Source organism: Ammospiza caudacuta, chromosome 12 (assembly GCF_027887145.1).
Source record: "Ammospiza caudacuta isolate bAmmCau1 chromosome 12, bAmmCau1.pri, whole genome shotgun sequence".
In the NCBI taxonomy this organism is placed as follows: domain Eukaryota; kingdom Metazoa; phylum Chordata; class Aves; order Passeriformes; family Passerellidae; genus Ammospiza; species Ammospiza caudacuta.
The window spans coordinates 16,471,735-16,490,490 of NC_080604.1; the positions used below are offsets into that span (position 1 = coordinate 16,471,735).

Sequence of the window (18,756 nt, forward strand, 5' to 3'; positions counted from 1 at the left end):
ACAAGAGTGCAAACATCAGAAAAACTTAAAAAAACCAGGGTGACAACTTACAAGGCACAGCGTGGCGATAAAGGTTGTCCCGGATGGTCTGCTGCAGGTCGTGGTCTGGTGACCCCTTCTGAAACCTCTGGTTGAGATAATGCCTCAGATCCTTGGTCAGTCGGCCCCCTGCAAGGGAAAAAAATCCATTATTTATTTATTTCTAAATGCAACAGCCTTTTATCCATTTTTAAATGCACACAATTACCATTTCCAATTGAGGCAAATGGTAGATTTCCATTCAGAGCCCCCTAAATTATGGCATGCTGACTTTATGAGGAGAGGCTCATCTTCCTCTACAAATGGCTAATTACCAAAAATAACTTGCTGTAAACAAGAGGTCTCTCTTGTCTCATAATGCCACATTCTTCCTGTGGTGTTAAACAGATCATCATTCCTGTTTATCACTTATTTGTCTGAGCAAATGGAGACAGACAGATGACAGGAAAAAGAAGAAAAATAATAAAGGTATTGCTTTTGCAAGTCTCTGGAGGGTGAGAGGGGTGGAGAGACAGAAGGCAAAAGCTGCTCCAATTGGAGCTACTAATAAAGCTCAACATGGCAAAAAAACCAACCAAGTGCTATACTTTCCACTGGTATCCATCCTACACACAGCAGAAATTACAAAAGTATTGATTTAATGAGTTAAGAGCACCCAAGGTCCTTAAAAACAAAAAAACAATATCCAATGCTTTTCACCTAAATCTGTTTATTTGCCTATTTGCCTGTTCAGGTTTGAACACTTTCAGAAGTGTGAAAGATGATAAATGAGTTGAAAACAAAACAAAAGTAAAAAAAGAACATACAAATAAAATAAAAAAAAAAAGAAAAAGAAATGTAGCTGTTAATGAACATTGCCAGTTGTTGAATACTGAACCCTTTTTTGTAACAGAACATATGAACTGCAGAAACCTAATGAAGTCTTTTCCCAAAAATATTTCCAAGTTTGGAATAACACTGACATCAATTTGACTGAAGAGCAAAAACAGGGATTGAAACCCTTCTGTTCTAAAATGAAAAGGAAAAAAAACACTGGAAAATCTTCTGAGAAATGCAAGCAGGATGATCAAAGCCTGGAGCAGCTGCCACCCAAGGACCAAGAGAAGGATGCTGCAGCTTGTGGTGGACATCAGCCTCCAACATGTCCTGAGGCCACCCAGGGACTGGGCACTGCTTCCCTCTCCCAACACCAGGACTGGGAGACACCAAGGAAAACCAAGCAGGATCCTGGTTTAGAATCATCACAGACAAGAGCCCCAGACTGTGCACTCTTCCTGGAGAGCACTGTGGGGGCAAGGAGCTGATTGAGGAGATTCAAGGGGAGATGGAAAAGCACTTGTAGGACAGAACCATTGGGGCCTGCAGAATCACAGAATGGTTTGGGTTGGAAGGACCTTAAAGATCACCTTGATACCATATCCCTGCCAAGGGCAGGGACACATTCCAGTGGGCCAGGTTGCTCAATGCCCCATCCAACCTGGCCTGGAAAAGAAGAGGGAAAAGGAAATCCCTTTGGCTTAACATTAATGGCTGGTGGCTGGGAGACCCAGGAAAGAAGTGGGGGAATATCAAGTATCTTGCTCTTCTCCTTCCCTTTGCCAGGCATCTTATTTATGGCCTCAGCTGGAGCCAAAATGCTGGACTGCATAGACCTTGGGCTGAACCACTGCAGCTGTTCTCAGTCTTTTATCATTTGCATTATGATTTTTTTGATTGTGAATTTGTAATGCAGAGATCATGTCAATACATCTGGACACTGAATGCAGCCTCACAGTTGCAGATTCCTGGCTGGAGCCTCTAGGAATCACTGCAGAGCAAATCAAAAATAATAATACTGCAATGGAGTGCAGTCAGACACTGGGTCTGGGAGGCAGAAGCAGCACCAGGCAAATGGAGAAATAAGAAAGAGTGCAGACTGTGGGCAGGATAAAACCACTGCAGCCAGGCAGCATTTTACCAGAAATGTTGGTTTAAAAACAAAACTAAACACAAAAAAGCCCGCAGTCTGAAGTACTACGTCAAATTTTTAAAATAATTTTGTGACTTGTATTTACATCCTCCTGACAGCTTTTTCTTTTAATTAAATCTCTTATTGAAGAAAAGAATGCTCAGGCAGCAGGCCCAGCTATTAACAAAAGGAAATTTTTAAAGATCAAGATACTCATTGCAGAAATGAAACAACAAAACTGAAATTATGGGAGATATAACTGGCTCAAAACACTTTCTTGAGAAACACCCGCAACACCCCTCACTCCCAGAGCGAATTATCAACCCATTTTCTAACAAATGGTCTCCAGCTATTGCACCATAAAATTTGTTTCCCACATAGGAGGCACTTGGAGGGTTTGGTAGACCTGTGGGCTACAGTTTTTCAATATCAGAGCTGACTTCCCAAACTCCAGATGTTTGATTTCATACCATGTTGTTTTACTCCAGAGGGAGACTGGGCACAAAAAAGAGCCTCTGCTGAAAAAATTAAGTAGTTTTTTATCTGTTAACTAAACAGTCCATATATTTCTTTGCACAAGAGAGAGTAAGGCAAGGTAGATTTTCATAGCAGAAAAGGACAAATATGACAAACTGTTTGGGCATAACGCAAGGGCTTATTCCAGGAAGAAAGGAAAGAAATTATTGCACAGAACTGCATTTATCACATAAGTGAACTTTCTTCCAAAATACTGTGTGATCCCTGATTCAATGATTTATGTAACAATAATGTCTTGAGGTGAACAAGCTCTGCTGAGCTAGGCCTTGTTTGACCACAGAATATATGCAATTTAATGATGATATCCTGGTTTTAGCTTCCCTCTGCGCCCATTCCATCTAGCATCTCAGTCTATTATGGCCCTGCTGGAAAGTTTGGTTATTTGGTTTATGCAGGAGCTGGGATTTCCCAGCTGAGTCACTGAAGCACTAGTTAAAAAGGCACTTGCAAAAAACAGGGGCTGTAGCAACACTTACACTCACATAAGTGTCCCCTCTGGGGGCTCAGAGCGATGCTTATTTCTATTACATTTTTATTTCAGAAGAGAAGCAAGAAGAGAAAAAAAAAAAAGAAAAAAAAAAAAAAAGAGGCAAAAAAAAAAGAGGCAAAAAGAAATCCAGCCCCCAAAAAGCTTCCTGTTCCTAAATTCCAGGAAAGTCTTGACAGAAATGAAGGCTTCTTGCAGCTCTGATGATCTCAGCTCAGCAGTTGCTGAGGCCACAAGCTGTGGGCACAGGCAGGTTCAGGAACTCCCTCCACTGCAGGGCAGAAGAAAATGAGCTAACACAGAAACCAACTCTATGTGGGAAGCTGCCAAAGGGATCCAGCACGGAACACGTTGGATTTTTTACCATTTCAAATGCTTCTCTCTGCTCTGATCTCTTACAAAAATCTCCCCTGAGTTGACAGTGGCTTTGTTTAGTAGGTTTCAGTGCTGCACACAAGTTTATAAACTCTGCTGTGCCCTCAGTCCAAAATGTATGCACCCATAATCCCTGAGAACCTGAAAAACATGCCAGTGACATTTCAGCAACCTCCTCTGTGCAAATCATAGCAGCAAAATTAATTCTGTTCCTTGGGGCATCGCTGCCTTGTGCAAACTCCCTCTGAGACCAAACCTCACCTTTGATGGCTGCTGTCCATGCACCAGCCACTACCAGACCAAAAGATGGGCAGGTGCCCAGAACCACCTCATTTTATGCAAAAATCCTCCCCTTTCTAAAATTGAAATCCATGTCAGTGTGCTCAAGAAAATACTTCCTTTAGAGAGGAGCTGTATCAACCAGAAGTATATATTGGCCTTCAAAATAGTCCCCTGCTCTCATGAAGACTGAATTTTACATTTACTCTTTTGAGATTCCTTCTTTTCTTCTCTGCTAAAAGGATGTAAAAAGATCCAACAGTGATAATAGCAGAGGGACAGGAGATGCAACCCAGGAACAGCAGTTTCCAAAGCAGAGAATACAGGTCTGAAGATCCAATGCTCTATTCTGCCTTTGTGCTGGTCAGGATATGATGGAAATTGCTTATTTGCACACAGAAAAATCACCTTGTTATTTCTGTAATGAAAATTAGGATGATACATGTGGCTTAGGTCATCAGACACACATAAAAAATGAAAAATTCACCAAAATTTACAGTTCACAAGTAAGATGTTAAAAGATCTTTTGTGCTGTTGCAAGAATTTCCCTTTTTTCTCTGCTGAACAGAATCAATGCCCTTTTTTAATGTGAAGGTACAGTCAGAGAACCAACTTTTCACTGCTTCACTTCTCACAGTACTACTCCAAATCTGAGGTGCTTCCATCTTATTATCTGAATCCTTGGAATGAAACACAGAGCAAAATGGCTGGTTTAATCTATTCTTCTTAATTATTATACTGTAGAGGATGTTTATCACCCTCCCCAACCATTACATGGTAACATCATTTCAGCAGCAAAATAGAAACCCAAAGGGGAAGCATCTCTCATAGGAAAAAAAAATAAAATTAAAAAAAAAAATACTGACATCTGAGAAAGAATGAAGTGTCAGGTTTTTGTAGCTCAATGTGTAACTTAAATGGGTTTGTGATTAATGAAAAATATTGACTCTTTCTAAACACATTGCTTCCAAACCCACAATTCTGTCACACATTTGTCCTCCAACAGTCACCTGATATAAAGTCCCCAGGGAAGCTTTGCTTTGAACTGTGCTGTGACACTTGGTGCTAAAATTCCCAGCTTCTGCAGGAAGGAAGCTGCATGTGGGATCATCCAACACTGACTGTGCTGTGTGAGAACATCACCTCTTGGAGGGCTCTCCCAGCAGCAGCACAGACCTGGGGCTGGGAGCCTCCTGCCCCACTGCCCTCCAGTAATGAAAGCACACTGCAGAAATGACCAAGCACAATCTGAATTTTTTTTTCCCCAAGAAAAAGCTGAGTGTGAACACTGTGGGGCTGCCAGCACCTTCCTGCCAGCTGGTGGAGAGTCCATGCCAGCTCTGTGCAATATGTGTGTGTGCTGAAGATGTATTTTAAACTCGTGCTTTGGAAACTATCATTTGAGAGTTTATGTTTCTATTAATTACTGCAGCTGTTTGATCCCATTTCTGCTCGAGATGGTCCCAGATAATCCTGATCAGCAGCCACACTCTGACAGAGCCTATAGATGCTCGTGCAAAGATGGGTCAGGGTCAGGCCTGGGACACACTGGTCCCTGACCTATATTACACTCCTCTAAGCAGATTACACCAGTATATATTTTTTTGCTTTACCCTTCTTTAGGAAGGCAACCAATTGCTACACTCACAGTGACTGATAGCATCTGAACTAGAAAAATCTATTTTCCATGCCTGAATTGCAGCAGAATCCCCCTTCTCCTGTCAGGATCTCTGTTTAAAGGTGTCTTTAGCAGGGGCATTCTCTGTGGTCAGACAAAGACCATTTCAAAACAACAGGGCCATGAAGCAATGAAAGGTTAAAGGCCTCACTAAAAGGATAAAAGTGCAATAGAGTCATCTGGATTAAGACTCTCTCTCACCACCCTGATGTCTACATTGAGAGGGAAGGATTCAATTTTTTAAAGACACAAAGATTGCACATGTTGGATTTGCAGTATAAACCCCTGACTGTAACATACTGTCTATCATCTGAAGATCTCTATCTGAAGGTATTTAACTAATAAATTATCATGGTTGGCAGGGTTTTATTTCTGTGCAAATAAGGGGGGGGGGGGGGGGGGGAACCCTACAAAAACCAGGCCAAACAAAACATCCAAACCCTGCTTGTTTAGAGACATGAGCAGAGAACTTGCAGTTGGTGTTTTCTAGAGCAGCAAGTGAACTTGCAATTTCAGATGATTGGCACTGCAGGCTGGGGGACTTCACTTGTGCTCCTGCTCTGCCCAGCAGAAGATAACCAACACAAACTCATCTATAATTAGAGCCAAAATAGTTCCCCTTAGCTAGGAAGTGTGTTAACTAAGATGGTTATAAACCCTTTAATCCCTTGAAAACAACAGCCTATTTTTAAAAGAAATGTTAAAATATTAATAATGTAACTCAAGACAAATTTTCAATCTGTTGTTAAATCCTTACTATCAAGTGGGGCTCCTGGAAAACAGGAGACAGTTCTTAAAACTTTTCCAACAGCAATGCCACGGCATCACCACTGTCTCCTACTAATACTTGCCATCAATTTTCCTCAAGTCCTATTGCAAAGGTGGCCCTGATAATCACACATATATCCTGTTAATGCTTGGAGAGATTAATATTCTATTTCTGGACAAATTAATAGAATAATTTTCACGGTAAGGTCCAGGAGGCAGCAGCCCATCTCAGAAGGCTGAGTAGATTTTTATCATTTAACAAGACTGCACTGGTAGCCACATCATCATCAAATATTCCTAATCCCAGCAGTTGTTATGGAAATGAGAATAGTTTGTGTTCTGTCGTTTCATCCTGCCCCATCCTTGTCTTCCAGCTGCTGTCCAAAAGTGATTATAAATAATGGGGCTATAAAAGCCATTCAATAATTAGAAGATTCATTGGCCATATGCCAGCAGTGACAAAAGAGAGTGATTTATGTAAGATGAGTCTGTCACATCTGCCGGATCACAGTTTCATTACGCCTGTGGCTTTAAGGTCACAGTTTAGCACTGTTTCAACAGCCATTTGTCAAGGGGGTGCTGGGGAGGAGAGGTGAAATACATCATGGTTTTGTTTGCTTTCTTGTTTTAACTACTAAGTAAATAAGTAAATAAAGTGCAGTACCTACATTTGTTATTTCATGTCTCTTGTGAGGTCAAAGACACAAGAAGACATTCATCATGGCTGGCCAGAGTTCAAATAAGACCATGAAGAGAAAACCCATTAAAAAGCCTTGAGAATTCTTGTGGCTTCTTAAATTCAATACAATCTAAGCATGTTCTGTCTTCCAGCCACCCATGAAATGAAGGTACCTTGTAAACACATAACATGTTAGTAAATTAATTGCTACTACATTTTCCTAACACAAGTAAACTTAAAAACCTTTTATGGTTCAGTGTTCCAAAATGATATTTAAACATTGCCATGGGAGTTCAGATTAACAATTAACATGGCTCAGCAAACACCTAATTTGATTCCAATTCCATTTTCTGATCTTCTTTTCCTCTAAAAAAACAAACAAAAAACCACCAATGAACTTTTATTGCTGGGTACCAATTCTACCACCATAAAGTCCAGATGTTTAAATGCTCCCCATAAATGCTTCAATAACCTCATCTGTTATTGTCAGTGATTGCTCCCATTCCAATGTGGACAGTCTCTGGTAATAAAAACTGCTACTCTGAGGGTGCAGACTGGATCTTTGCTGAAGATTCTATACCCAGGACCAGCCAATATATTACTTTAATTTGTACCAGCCTCCTAAAACCAGACTGCAGTCAGATGAACTGCTCAGATCAGAGCCCAGATGCTGCCAGATTATTCTAACTCCACACCACAACAAAAGCAAAATGACTGCTCACCCTTTGCCTACCTCCTGAAGTAGAACATAAAATACATCCCAATTTTTATGCTTTAAAAACTTCCCTGAACAACAAAGTCTCATCCATTGCAAAAGAGTTCCAGTGGAAGGAAATGATGATAAGCTGGAGGGTTATGGCATGAAGAATTGCACAAAGTTCCAGGATGAGCTACCTGCCCAGCAATAAAACCCCACTTGGATGGAGCAGCCTGGCTGCTGAATCAGCACTGAGCACCTCAGTGCAGCCAGTAATTCCTGTCTGGAGAATGAATAACTCACTTTATTACTGAGAGAACTTCTTAAAATGTTATTTTAGGTGTAAGCTGTGAAGCTGAAGGAGATGTATTCACACTCAGAACTTTAAGGTCATGTCCAGAATCAGGAGCAGGCAAGAGCCTTCTTGGCATGGTACCTTTGGTATCACTCTCAATCTGCATGGGTGAGTGAACCAGCACTGAGGTGGTAATTCAGCATTTGCTGCTGCAGAAATGCACTTCACAGATCATAAATCCCTGGTAAAACTCTTCTAGGAGCATGTCACCTCATCTACTGTATTCACAGGGTGCCCCACCTTATTTTCTGTGCATTAATAAAGATTCATATTTCTACACTAAATTTAAACAAATAGCCTTTCAGCTGAAAAGGGCCAGAAAAAAACACAGAGCGCAGGCACTGAGATTGAAAAGAAAAAAATATTATTTATACAGGCCTGAAAATTCTGAACATTTGTGACAAACACACTTCTGTTGCTCTCAACTGAATTCAGATCAGCAATGATTCCAAATGCAGCAGCAAGCCCAGACTCTCTCCCTTTTTGGCCCCTTCAAGTTTCTGGTGCCCTCAGAGTTTCAGCCCTGAATTTCTTGAGGCTCCTGGAGAAGAAAATTGCTTCACCCTCTGACATCTTTGCAGCCCAGGGCAATCCTGACCTGGGAGACAGCCACAACTACATTCCAGGAATGGCCTGCTCTGCCATGGAAAGACAAATCAGATTTTTCTACCTCAAGAAGGATCTGTTTTATTATTTTTTCCTTCAAAATACTGAGGTTCAAGTTCTGCTCCTCTTCTTAAATCCTCTGATATCATTTTTGTCCATATAGAGCCTATAGCATGATAAATAATGATATTGATAAATATGAATATAAATAGCTATTGATAGATATGATAAATAACAGTAGATAAATGATGACATTTCTCCAGAGAAAGTGGAACCATACCTGCCTCAGGTAAGCCTAAGGAGCAGAAAATCTGATCCACCTGAGGCAAAAATACAATAGAACATGGTGCTCAAGCAACAGGAGTATGTGATGAATAGAAGAGGGAAAGGCAAGGGCAGCAGTATTGATGGCTGTTGGCCTTGGATACCTCTAAAACACATTTGAACTGGCCTGTCACAAAACATGAAACACAATTTGCCTCATCCAAATGGATGCTGGCAGATGTGGAGCCTGCCCCTGTGCTTTGTAGCCATAGTTAATCATGAACTCAACTAACTAAAAGCTGGAGATCAACCACTCCTACTCTGTTATTGACTCACAGGAGACCTCTTTCCTTCCCCTATGCCATTTTCAAGAAATGCTACAAGCTCCCTGCTCGTGCTTCTGCTTTTTGTTTTCCTTGTTCACTTTTAAGAACCCACAGACAAGGAAATGGAGACTGTCAAGTGGTGTCTGGAATGACAGTAGAGAAGCAAGAGAGAAGGAACCCACTGGGAGGAGAAATGCAGAATATCTTACTATTGAAATGAAAAATCTCAAAGATAAAACTATAGAACTGATTAACAGACACACACACAAAGTAAGTTGTGTTTTCACAACAAAGCTCAGGAGGTGTGTGGACAAAGAACAAAGTGATGCAGCATCCTCTGGTCCTGTTTCCAATGAAGTTTGGATTAGTATCAAGCTAAATATTTTATCCAGTTCTGTGGCCAGATCAGCGTTGACCCAGAGTTAACTGGCTGACAATCAAGCTGTAACATTAAAGCTATGTCCATAAATGCCTCTGCTTGGCAGTGACCTCAAACCAAGTGCCCAAAGCAAAGGCTCAGCTCTGCAAAGGCAGAGCCAGAGGTGAACGCAGAGGCTGCTCTGAGCAGGCCATTGTGCCTTGCACACAAAGGCCCTGCTGTGCTGGGGAACCCTGCACTCTGTGCTCCAGCAAGGAGCAGCATGAAGCCATCCACAGGGGCAAGAAACGCTGATGATGCCACGTAGGCTTTGTAAAAAAATAAAACACAACAAAAAAAAGAGTTGTAAGAAGAGAAAAACCCTCCTCCAGAACTGAAGTGAATGCAGAATGAAGTCACTGTAAGACACTGCCATGGGATGCAGCCTCTGAAGGATTCTGTGGAGTCTGCTCTGAGCATTTCCATCAATGAGCACAGACTGAGCTACGTGAGCAGCCCAGGAAAGGCTTCCCAGGAAAGCACAGCCTGCCTGGGAGCCACACAACAGCCCTTGTCACCACACAACAGCCCTTGTCACCACACAACAGCCCTTGTCACCACACAACAGCCCCGTCCCCCCACTTCTCTGGGTGAAGCCACCAGGGTAAGGGAGCATTGCTCCTGCCCCTTCCCTCTGAAGATGCCAGCAAGCTCTGCCTTTCCTAGGATTCAGGGAGCAGCAAAAGTAGGGAAGGAGGTGAAGGAGAAAGTCCAGCTTAAATAACAAGAGTGGGGAAAATCAAGATGAAAAGCACTTGCAGAATTCACTCCAAGGAAAAGACCCATTTCTGGAAATGAGATGCACATCTCTCTATGTCTCCTAAAAGGAGTTGCCATATGTTCTAAAAGTAGGATATAATATTTGAGCTGCAAAAGCCAAATCAGCTTGAGGAACAGACGGCATTACAATGCTTTAGCAGAACAAGCCCCCCATAACAATATGCCAGCAAACTCATTTTCTAGAATGGCACTAGGAAAATATTTGCAAAATCTGAAACCCATTCCCTAAATACCGCATTTGGTTTTTCCAGAATGGGAAAAAAGTGCCACACATATGCCAGAATTGGGGAGTTCTAAATAGCTCTTCATATTCTTTGATTTTTTGGCTTGCTTTTCTCTGTAATTTTTGGATGGTGGGGTTTTTTTGGAGCTTTTTTTTTTTTTAATTTGACCTCAAATTTCTTGAGCAGTCATTCTTGTTCTTCCTTGGTTGCTGGAGGGACAAATTCCCACAGCCCAGCCAGGTCACCTCTGAATTTTGATCACAGTGTTAGAGTTTTTCCCTATGAGCTCCCAGGCTCCAGGACACACATCAATATTAACAGCCTAATTTCCAGAGGAACTGAATACATAAAATCTAATGCTGGCAACCTGTGATTGTCAGGCTATAAACACACACTAAATCAAGATATTGTCAGAACACTAGAATTTTCATGCTGTTTTTCAAATTCTTTTTTTTCCTCTCACAAGTATCTCTATCACAAACAAAATTTTGGCCTCCTTGGAAAAAAGCAGCTAAAAATCACGTGTCCACAGGAACAAAATCTGTCCAAAACACGTTCCAGCTGCTTTTGTCCTTTCTCCAGTGTGGTTGGATGATACACACTCAGGTGCAGGAGTGTCTGACCAAAGAAAAATAAATCATTTTTTCATTTGCAATATATCTATTTACAGAGTGCTACAGGTTAATTTTCCAACTTGCCCAAGAAACTTTCCAGAACCAAAATTTGCCATGAAACAAACACGACCAGAAACAAGATTTGCTGTGGTCTCACCTTAGCAAGTAAAGGTCCTGCTCTTTCCACCTTATTTTCAAAGAGCACAACTCAGCTTCACCTCTGATGGACCTCTATTTTTTTTTTCTTCTTTAAATATAATTACACATTTATGTACATATAGAATAGATGCCAAACCACTAACATACAGTACAGAAAGGAAGCACACAGGCAACAATGCTGTGTGATTTACAAAATCAGGTTCTCAAAGCTGAATATAATTATGAACTAAATCTGTTGGGAAGAAAACATTTAAATAGAAAAACGTGTATAACAGTTGGGAGCTGTTGAAGCCCATTTTACAAGAGGCCCCAAAAGCCACAAAAATTGACAAAAATTGAGTAAGGAGGTCACACTGGTTTAAAAACAAACCTGACTTATAGGGAAAGTGACTGCAGCTTTTTTCAGTTTCATGTTGTTGACAAAAGGAAAACAAGATCTAAGCAACTGAACCAGCTCTGCTTAATCATTTTAACTGCAAACATTTTTGTTTTATTTTTATTGTACCATTGGAAGTGTTTTCTGAGGGTTGGAGAATATTCTCCATCCCTGGAAAATGTTACATCAACATTGAATGTTGTTCTTGAAACATCAAGATTAAAGAGAAATTGATTCAAGATAGTTCTCTAATGTCCTGAGCTATTACTTAGAAATGTGATTTACCAAGAGTGGGTTGAATAAGCAGGTAAAGGATCTGGAAGAATGGGGGATCCAACAGCAATTTAAGAGAGTTCAGAGCAAAATGAGGCAATGAGCTGAATCTTTTGAATTCCTCAGGTGACCAAGAGCTTGGGCAAGCTGAGAAAACCTTCCTGGTAAAAGAGAAGTGCTAACAGGGCTAGTGTGCTGTGAAAGCAATTCAATACACTGCATTGTGGGCTTCCCTTTTGTGCAGGAAATGGAACTGAAATTCGAAAATCAGATTTTACAGCGCTGACAGAATGAAGGAGTTGGATGGAACAAGCAAGAACCACGGCAGTCAGTGATGGGTTTTAATAAAGTACCACTACATCTTATTGGCAAAACTCAAAAGTAGAAGTGAGGAGTGAAACAGGGGAAGGTTGCTGTTAACTATTGCACATGAAGTCGTGTGAAGCAAAAAAGCTCTGATTCTTGGGACCGTATCACACAGAGCAAATCTTCTCCTCTGTAACCTTCAGGTTAAATTCTGGTCAAAGGCAACAGCTAAAATACTGAAAACCTCACATTTAAAATGAAAAACCAAATAACCTGTACAGTGTAGGTCTCTAACATAAATATAATCCTTCACATAAAGCAAGTTTTGCAATAAAAAAAAATTAAAAGGCACATGAAAAACCTTACTAGGGTCTGTAACAAACATATTTGCCCTGGTCACAAGGTCTTGTTCTCTTAATGAGTTTAGGAGTGCCTGTATCATGTTTCTGTCACCCCAAGAAACAAATATGAATATTACAGATGGTAAAAGCCACATTTTCTCAAGCAGGAAATAAATGTTTATATGCAGCATATAGCAAAATGTATATTTCCAGAGACAATAGTTACAAGATTTAGACTTATTAGTGCAGGAATTTTAATGGAAAACATGTTTTTGGGGATAAGAATTTTAATTACAAAGAAACCACATACAACTTGCTCCTTTAGATATAAAGCAGAGCAGTTCTGCAGCAGAATAAAAAGGGTCTCTTTTGATGAAAACAGAATATTGGAATAAAGAGAGAAACACTCAGCTCGTGTGTATGGTTAGACATTTCCCTGGTAATGCTTTTGATCCCAAAATGGCATTTGTCAGGATGGAGACATTCCTCAGGAATGTGACATTTCTGCAGGACTCAGACCCAGCTCAGATGGTGCCTGCTCAGATCCTTCCCCTGCCAGGCTGCCCTGACCCCAGCACAGCTCCCAAGGGCCCAGGCTCAGCCAGCCCAGTCCTTCTGCCCACATCCTTCTTTGCTTTTCCATTCTTACAATCTTTAGACAATGCACACTGCAGGGATAAAAACTAGCACTAAAAGAAGGGGCATATGAAGGCTACCAACAACCCAGGGTTGATCTTCCCACTGCAAACAAAAAAAGTTAACCCAAGTACCAGTCCAGTGCTGAAGATACAAAAATGGTACCTCCAGAATGGAGTTCACAAATTCTGGTTTGGTAGACATGGAAATACAGACTTTTTTTGGGAAGACAATATGCTGCAGGCATCTTGCACTAAAAACAATTAGCTGGAAAATACAAGACCAGAAGTGGGTAAAAAACTAGTTTCTCAGAATTCCAAGTGGAAAGAAACACTGGTTTCATTCTCATTACATTACTCCACAAAGAACACCTTTTGTGAAAGACTAACAGGAAAAGAAGAAATTAAATGTTTAATCAGGCTTTGCTGATGGCTTTGGCATCATGGGATTTTTCTCATTTTACAAGACAAGTAGACCTGACCATGGTTTATTCCCATTTTTACCAGTAACTTCTATCTCTTCAGACTCACATGGTTTGACCAATTTGCAATTCTCCCAGGAAATCTGCATGGTCAAGCAGCAGCTTTACTTCATTGCCATTAAAACCAACAGCTACTTTATTTTTTATTATTTTGATAAGCCTTCTGATGATCCAGCTAAAGACTACAAGAGAGGCAATAGAAAACAATAAGAATCAGAGTTAATTGTCTAAATACCAATTCTTCCTCCTTAAGCTTTTATTCTTTAATTTTGGAGAGCTCTTCTTATTGGTTTGCAAACAAACATTTTTCATCCTCATTTAATCAAATGTATTTGGATGGAGATCCTTAACACTGACTCTGAAATGGAAAGCCCTCATCAGCTTAACCCTGCATTAATTTTATGCTTCTCTCATTTTTTGGGAGTGCACAGTCACAGCTCCGGAAGTTCTGCAAAGTTGAGAGAGGTTTTCAGCAACACAGGTACACTGAAGCCTCCTATACTCCCTCTGCTACTGGAGGGAAAAACAAGTTGTAGAGGTCTAAACTCATCCAGCAAAAGATGCAAGGGAGCACAGGATGGGCTTTGCATTTCTGCTGAGTGAATGTCACTGGTTTCTGCTTTTATGCTACTCTGGGATTTCAGAAAGCTCTGCCTCTAGTCTTTAAATCATCAGGATTTTTTTCTTTCTGCTGTTTTAAAAAGGACTTCTGGTCAGAACCTTCAAGCTTGGCAAGAAAAGGTATCAGACAAGCAGCATGCAAAAGGAATAGCTATTTATCAAAGGAACAATCCAGAAAAATGCCGTGTTCCTGCTTGAACACAGTCCCACTGCCCCACTTTTAGAGTCTGAACCAGGGCAGATGAACAAAGGAGCAGCTTTGGAAGGCAGGTTGTTTTTTAAATATTTTAAATAAAGAACAGAGCATCATGCACAAAGGCATCTAGGAGCCACAGATAAACAGCTCACAGAGGGGACTCAGAATACAAAGTCTGTTTCAGACAGGAGCTGCACTACTGTCCCCAGCTTTGGGCTACCCACACTCCTCTGCCAATAAGCCCCATGGGGAAATCTTCAGATTCCTAGAAATAAATTCTGCTGCTGTTTCTGAGTGAGGCTGGCTAGGCTGGCCAGCCCACCACCTCTGACAGCTGTTTTTTCACACTTCTATCCCTGTTGTTCTAAAATTGCTTTCCTAAATATTAATTCATTGGTCTAATTTTACATTTCTTTGAGTTTGGTCTTCCTTTTAAGTCACAGCCTTTTTGATAGTTAAGCTTTTAAAAGAAATTTAAGGAGTGTGACCTTTTCATGATTTGATTCCCTCCTGGTCCTGCCTTGGCACCTCTGATAGAGCCAGAAATTCCAAACAAGGTGCATCCACTGCACGTACACATCACCCTGCCAGCACAGAAATGGCAGATGCATCTACACAGGCTGACAATTGATTTACTCATCATTTGCAACCCTTTGCAAAGGAACTAGACTTCCTAGCAATCAATGAGAAAATAACCTTGTTAGCAAAAAAAGCCAATGTTCTTTTAAATTAATCAGTTCTTTTTCATCCAAACAGTACAGATAATGAGAGAGATGATGACATTTTACATGACCTATAAAAAGCAGAGTTTCTATTTTAGGCTCTCCTTCGCAAGGGTGCCAGGATGATTATGTTTTGTTTACTGGACAAAATAATCTTATTTGTTAAGGCTTGAATGCAATTTTATACAGCACAAAATTTTATCTTCTATTGTCTTAATTATCATCTGGAGGGTTGAAGCATGAAAATGATGGCAGAGGAAAAAATTAATATTAATGTGTTCTAGCTGCAGTTTAAAGAGAAAGGACTTGGAGCTTGCTTTTGCTCATGAGCTTAACATGCTGCATCAGACCAGTGAATTATACCCCATTTAGCTGCTATTGTTTCTCCAAGCAGCACGAAGAAAACAGACACCAACCTTTTGCAGACATTCCCAGTGTTCAAACACACAACCTTTTCCTTTTACATCACTTGGAAAAGAGTGTGAAAATGTTTCCTGCTTAGGATGGTGTGCAAGCCTACGCTACTGTTTTTCAAGTTCTTTGTATGACACCTTTGTCACCTACAGCATGTTCTCATGCCAGTGTGAAAGCACAGGCAGCAGGAGCCTTTTCTCTCATTTCCATCCTAATGGCCAGAGAATTCAGGGTCTGGGGGAAAGGTGCATTTATCCCAGGAGGAGATGGCAAAACCAGAGAGAGTCTTGGATGATGAGCAGTGACCCCAGTGGGTTTTCTACCTTCCTAGCTGGAAATCAAAGGGGAATTTAGTGTGTGCTGATTTTAAATTAAAACAAACGAGATGCATGGTCTGACCACTTCCAAAAGTACCAGTAGGGATTGGAAAAGACAGCACTTAGATGCAATGAGACATGGTTTAATTCTTTTGCAGTTGCATCCTGCTGTTTGAGCCCTGACCTCTCCAGGCCTGAAAGAGAAAGGGAGGAACTCAAAGGTTTCATTTCGCTTTTTTTTGGACAAGAAGAAGTGGATTGAACTTGTTTTCAGGACTGCATACACACTGTTAGAAATTTTTTAAAAAAAGAAGCAAGAAAAGTATCAATTAAAAAGAAGACTGGTTTCTAAATTTGAGCTGATATGACAGTCAAGATATACTGGTAAAAAAAATAAATCTGTATTATAGGGAGAAAACTTTAAGTAATCTGAAAACATAGAAATAAAGAGTTTGCATGGCTTATCATAAAAATTCATTTCAAGTTAAGTTTTAATGCAAAATGAAATGTGTCACTATGGCATCCTGCACCACTGAGAAAGTGAAGGAAATGTCTCAGATCTGACTCAGCCCATGGGCTCCGGGACCAGCTGCAAACACAGCAACAATAATACCAAAGATCTTTTTCCCCCTCTGCTGTTTTGTCCCATGACTATTTTAACACCAAGGTTGGCTACATCTAAACATCTATGTTATAGTTTTTCCCCCGTGGAGTTCTTTTTGTTTATTTGTTTGCTTGTTTGTACTACTTTGCAAAATCCCCAAATGCATAATTCTGCTTTAGCAGCTCCAAATTCAATCAAGTGGATTATCTTCATGCCCACCTAAACTGTGCTCAGAATATGGAAACATTGATCATCCACTGTGTAGAATTACAGAGATTAGAAAGGTAAGAAGTGGGGTTTAAAGGTATTAAAAGTTTGAGGAAACTGCTCCAATAAAGCACAGGAGAGTGTGAATTAGGTGCTAATCACCATCAGCACTCCACTCGAACCCAACAGAGGGAAGTGGATGGATCTGAGGCTCCCCACAGCTCCAGTTCGTGGGTCTGGGAAGGCAGAGGTTGCTGGGGGTTTGCATTAGTCTGCCCCAGGTGTGGTGACCCCATGGCTTCACCCAGGGCAGCAGAGCCCTGAGCCTTTCCTTCCATGGCCAGCAATTCTGGGAAACTGCACCCTGTCCTTCTGCCCATCCCACCCAAACTTCAAACACTCCAGTCACCATCACCTGTGCAAGAGCTCATACACAAAAGTCCTCCTACTGTAGCCATGAGATTTTCTGAGAAGTCCTTTCCTTAGGATTTTTTTCTCCTGAGAAGATGAGAGGCCTCAGGAACAAAATGTAAACAATGGTTATCTGCTGCTGTGGAATGCAACAGGTGCATCTGTGATTGGTCTCATAGGGTTGTTTCTAATTAATGGCCAATCACAGTTGCTTTTGTTCTCCTTCTTTCTTTTTCTATTCTTAGCCAGCCTTCTGATGAAATCCTTCCTTCTATTCTTTTAATATAGTTTTAATATAATACATATCATAAAATAATAAATCGAGCCTTCTGAAACATGGAGCCAGATCCTCATCTCTTCCCTGATCCTAAGACCCCTGTGAACACAGTCACACTCCTACTACATTTCCAAACTATTTAAAGACCCAACAGCATCTACAGAAACACAAATATCTTCTGTTTATTGGATAACATAGAGCACCCAAACCTGAGCATCTACAAGTAATGATCAACACCTGTACACACATAATATTTCCTATATAGACACTATTTAACCAAAGAATAAGGCAATTCAAAAATATCTAAAAATAAATTAAGAAAGAAAGAAAAAAAAAAAGGAAAAAGAAAAAGAAAAAAGAGAATGGAATTAACAGCCAAACAATATACAGCTAGGAATGCAGCTAAGCTGAGGTAAGCCAAGAGCAGAACATATCTGAGAATTGATCAAATCACACTGCCTAGCAGATTAGTGCCTGGGGAAGAGAAGGGCTGACGAGCACAGACACTCCAGAGTGCCAGCTATAAAACAGAGTCTAATGAAATGATAAGCTATTTATGCAAAGCATTCATGGCTATGAGAATTCATTTGTACAGAGTGAAAATAGAGTAGAAATTTGTCAAAATGCAAATACAACAGTGACCTATTGATACAAGGTCAAAAAGTGAAGGGGAGAAGCAAGTTCAGGACACCAGAGCTACAATTACTGCAGTGCTCAACATTTCTCTCTTTACATTAAGATTTTTCCATCAAAAGGTAGATCTAAGCAACTCATTAACATGAAAAAACCCCAAATAATACATTACTGAAAAGGAAGCCAGAAATACACATCTTGTAATTTGAATTAAGATCTTCTGCTGGAGAATGTCTTTATCTTTCCAGGCAAAATAGCAAAGCAATTTTGTAGAATTTAATTGAGAAATAAGGCACACAAAAGGGCTGCTTATATGCATACCTCAGTAGGAGATACAGAATAGAAATAAGTCCTCTGAACAAAACTGAGCACTGCACGTCAGACAATGTTGCCAAGTGCCACCAAGTGCCACTGCTTGCCTATGAAATTTCATGTTTAAAACCATATTTGAGGAAAGTCACATTGCTTCCCCAACAAAAAAGCAGTTACTTTTAAGTTACTATTGCTACGATACACTAGACATAAATATATCCAAGCCAAATCAAAAGGAAGCACTTGTATTTTTATTTGAAATTCAGTGATCTGGTTAAGACATTGCTATTTTGACCGCCAGGTTTCATTTTGAAAGGATTTGAGCAGCTTTACTGTCCAGCAGCCATGAATAATTCTGTGCTTGAGCACTTTTTATAGAAGTACATGAAGCAAAGC

General features: G+C 40.5%; 1 protein-coding gene across 1 annotated transcript in view; it reads right to left on the reverse strand.

Moving 5' to 3' along the window:
• MAGI1 (membrane associated guanylate kinase, WW and PDZ domain containing 1) overlaps window positions 1-18,756 on the reverse strand; it is a 283,263-nt gene that overhangs the window by 165,038 nt on the left and 99,469 nt on the right. The window contains exon 2 of the mRNA XM_058813185.1: window positions 52-168. Within this exon, the coding sequence (XP_058669168.1) occupies window positions 52-168 (117 nt within the window). The remainder of the gene's footprint in view (window positions 1-51; window positions 169-18,756) is intronic.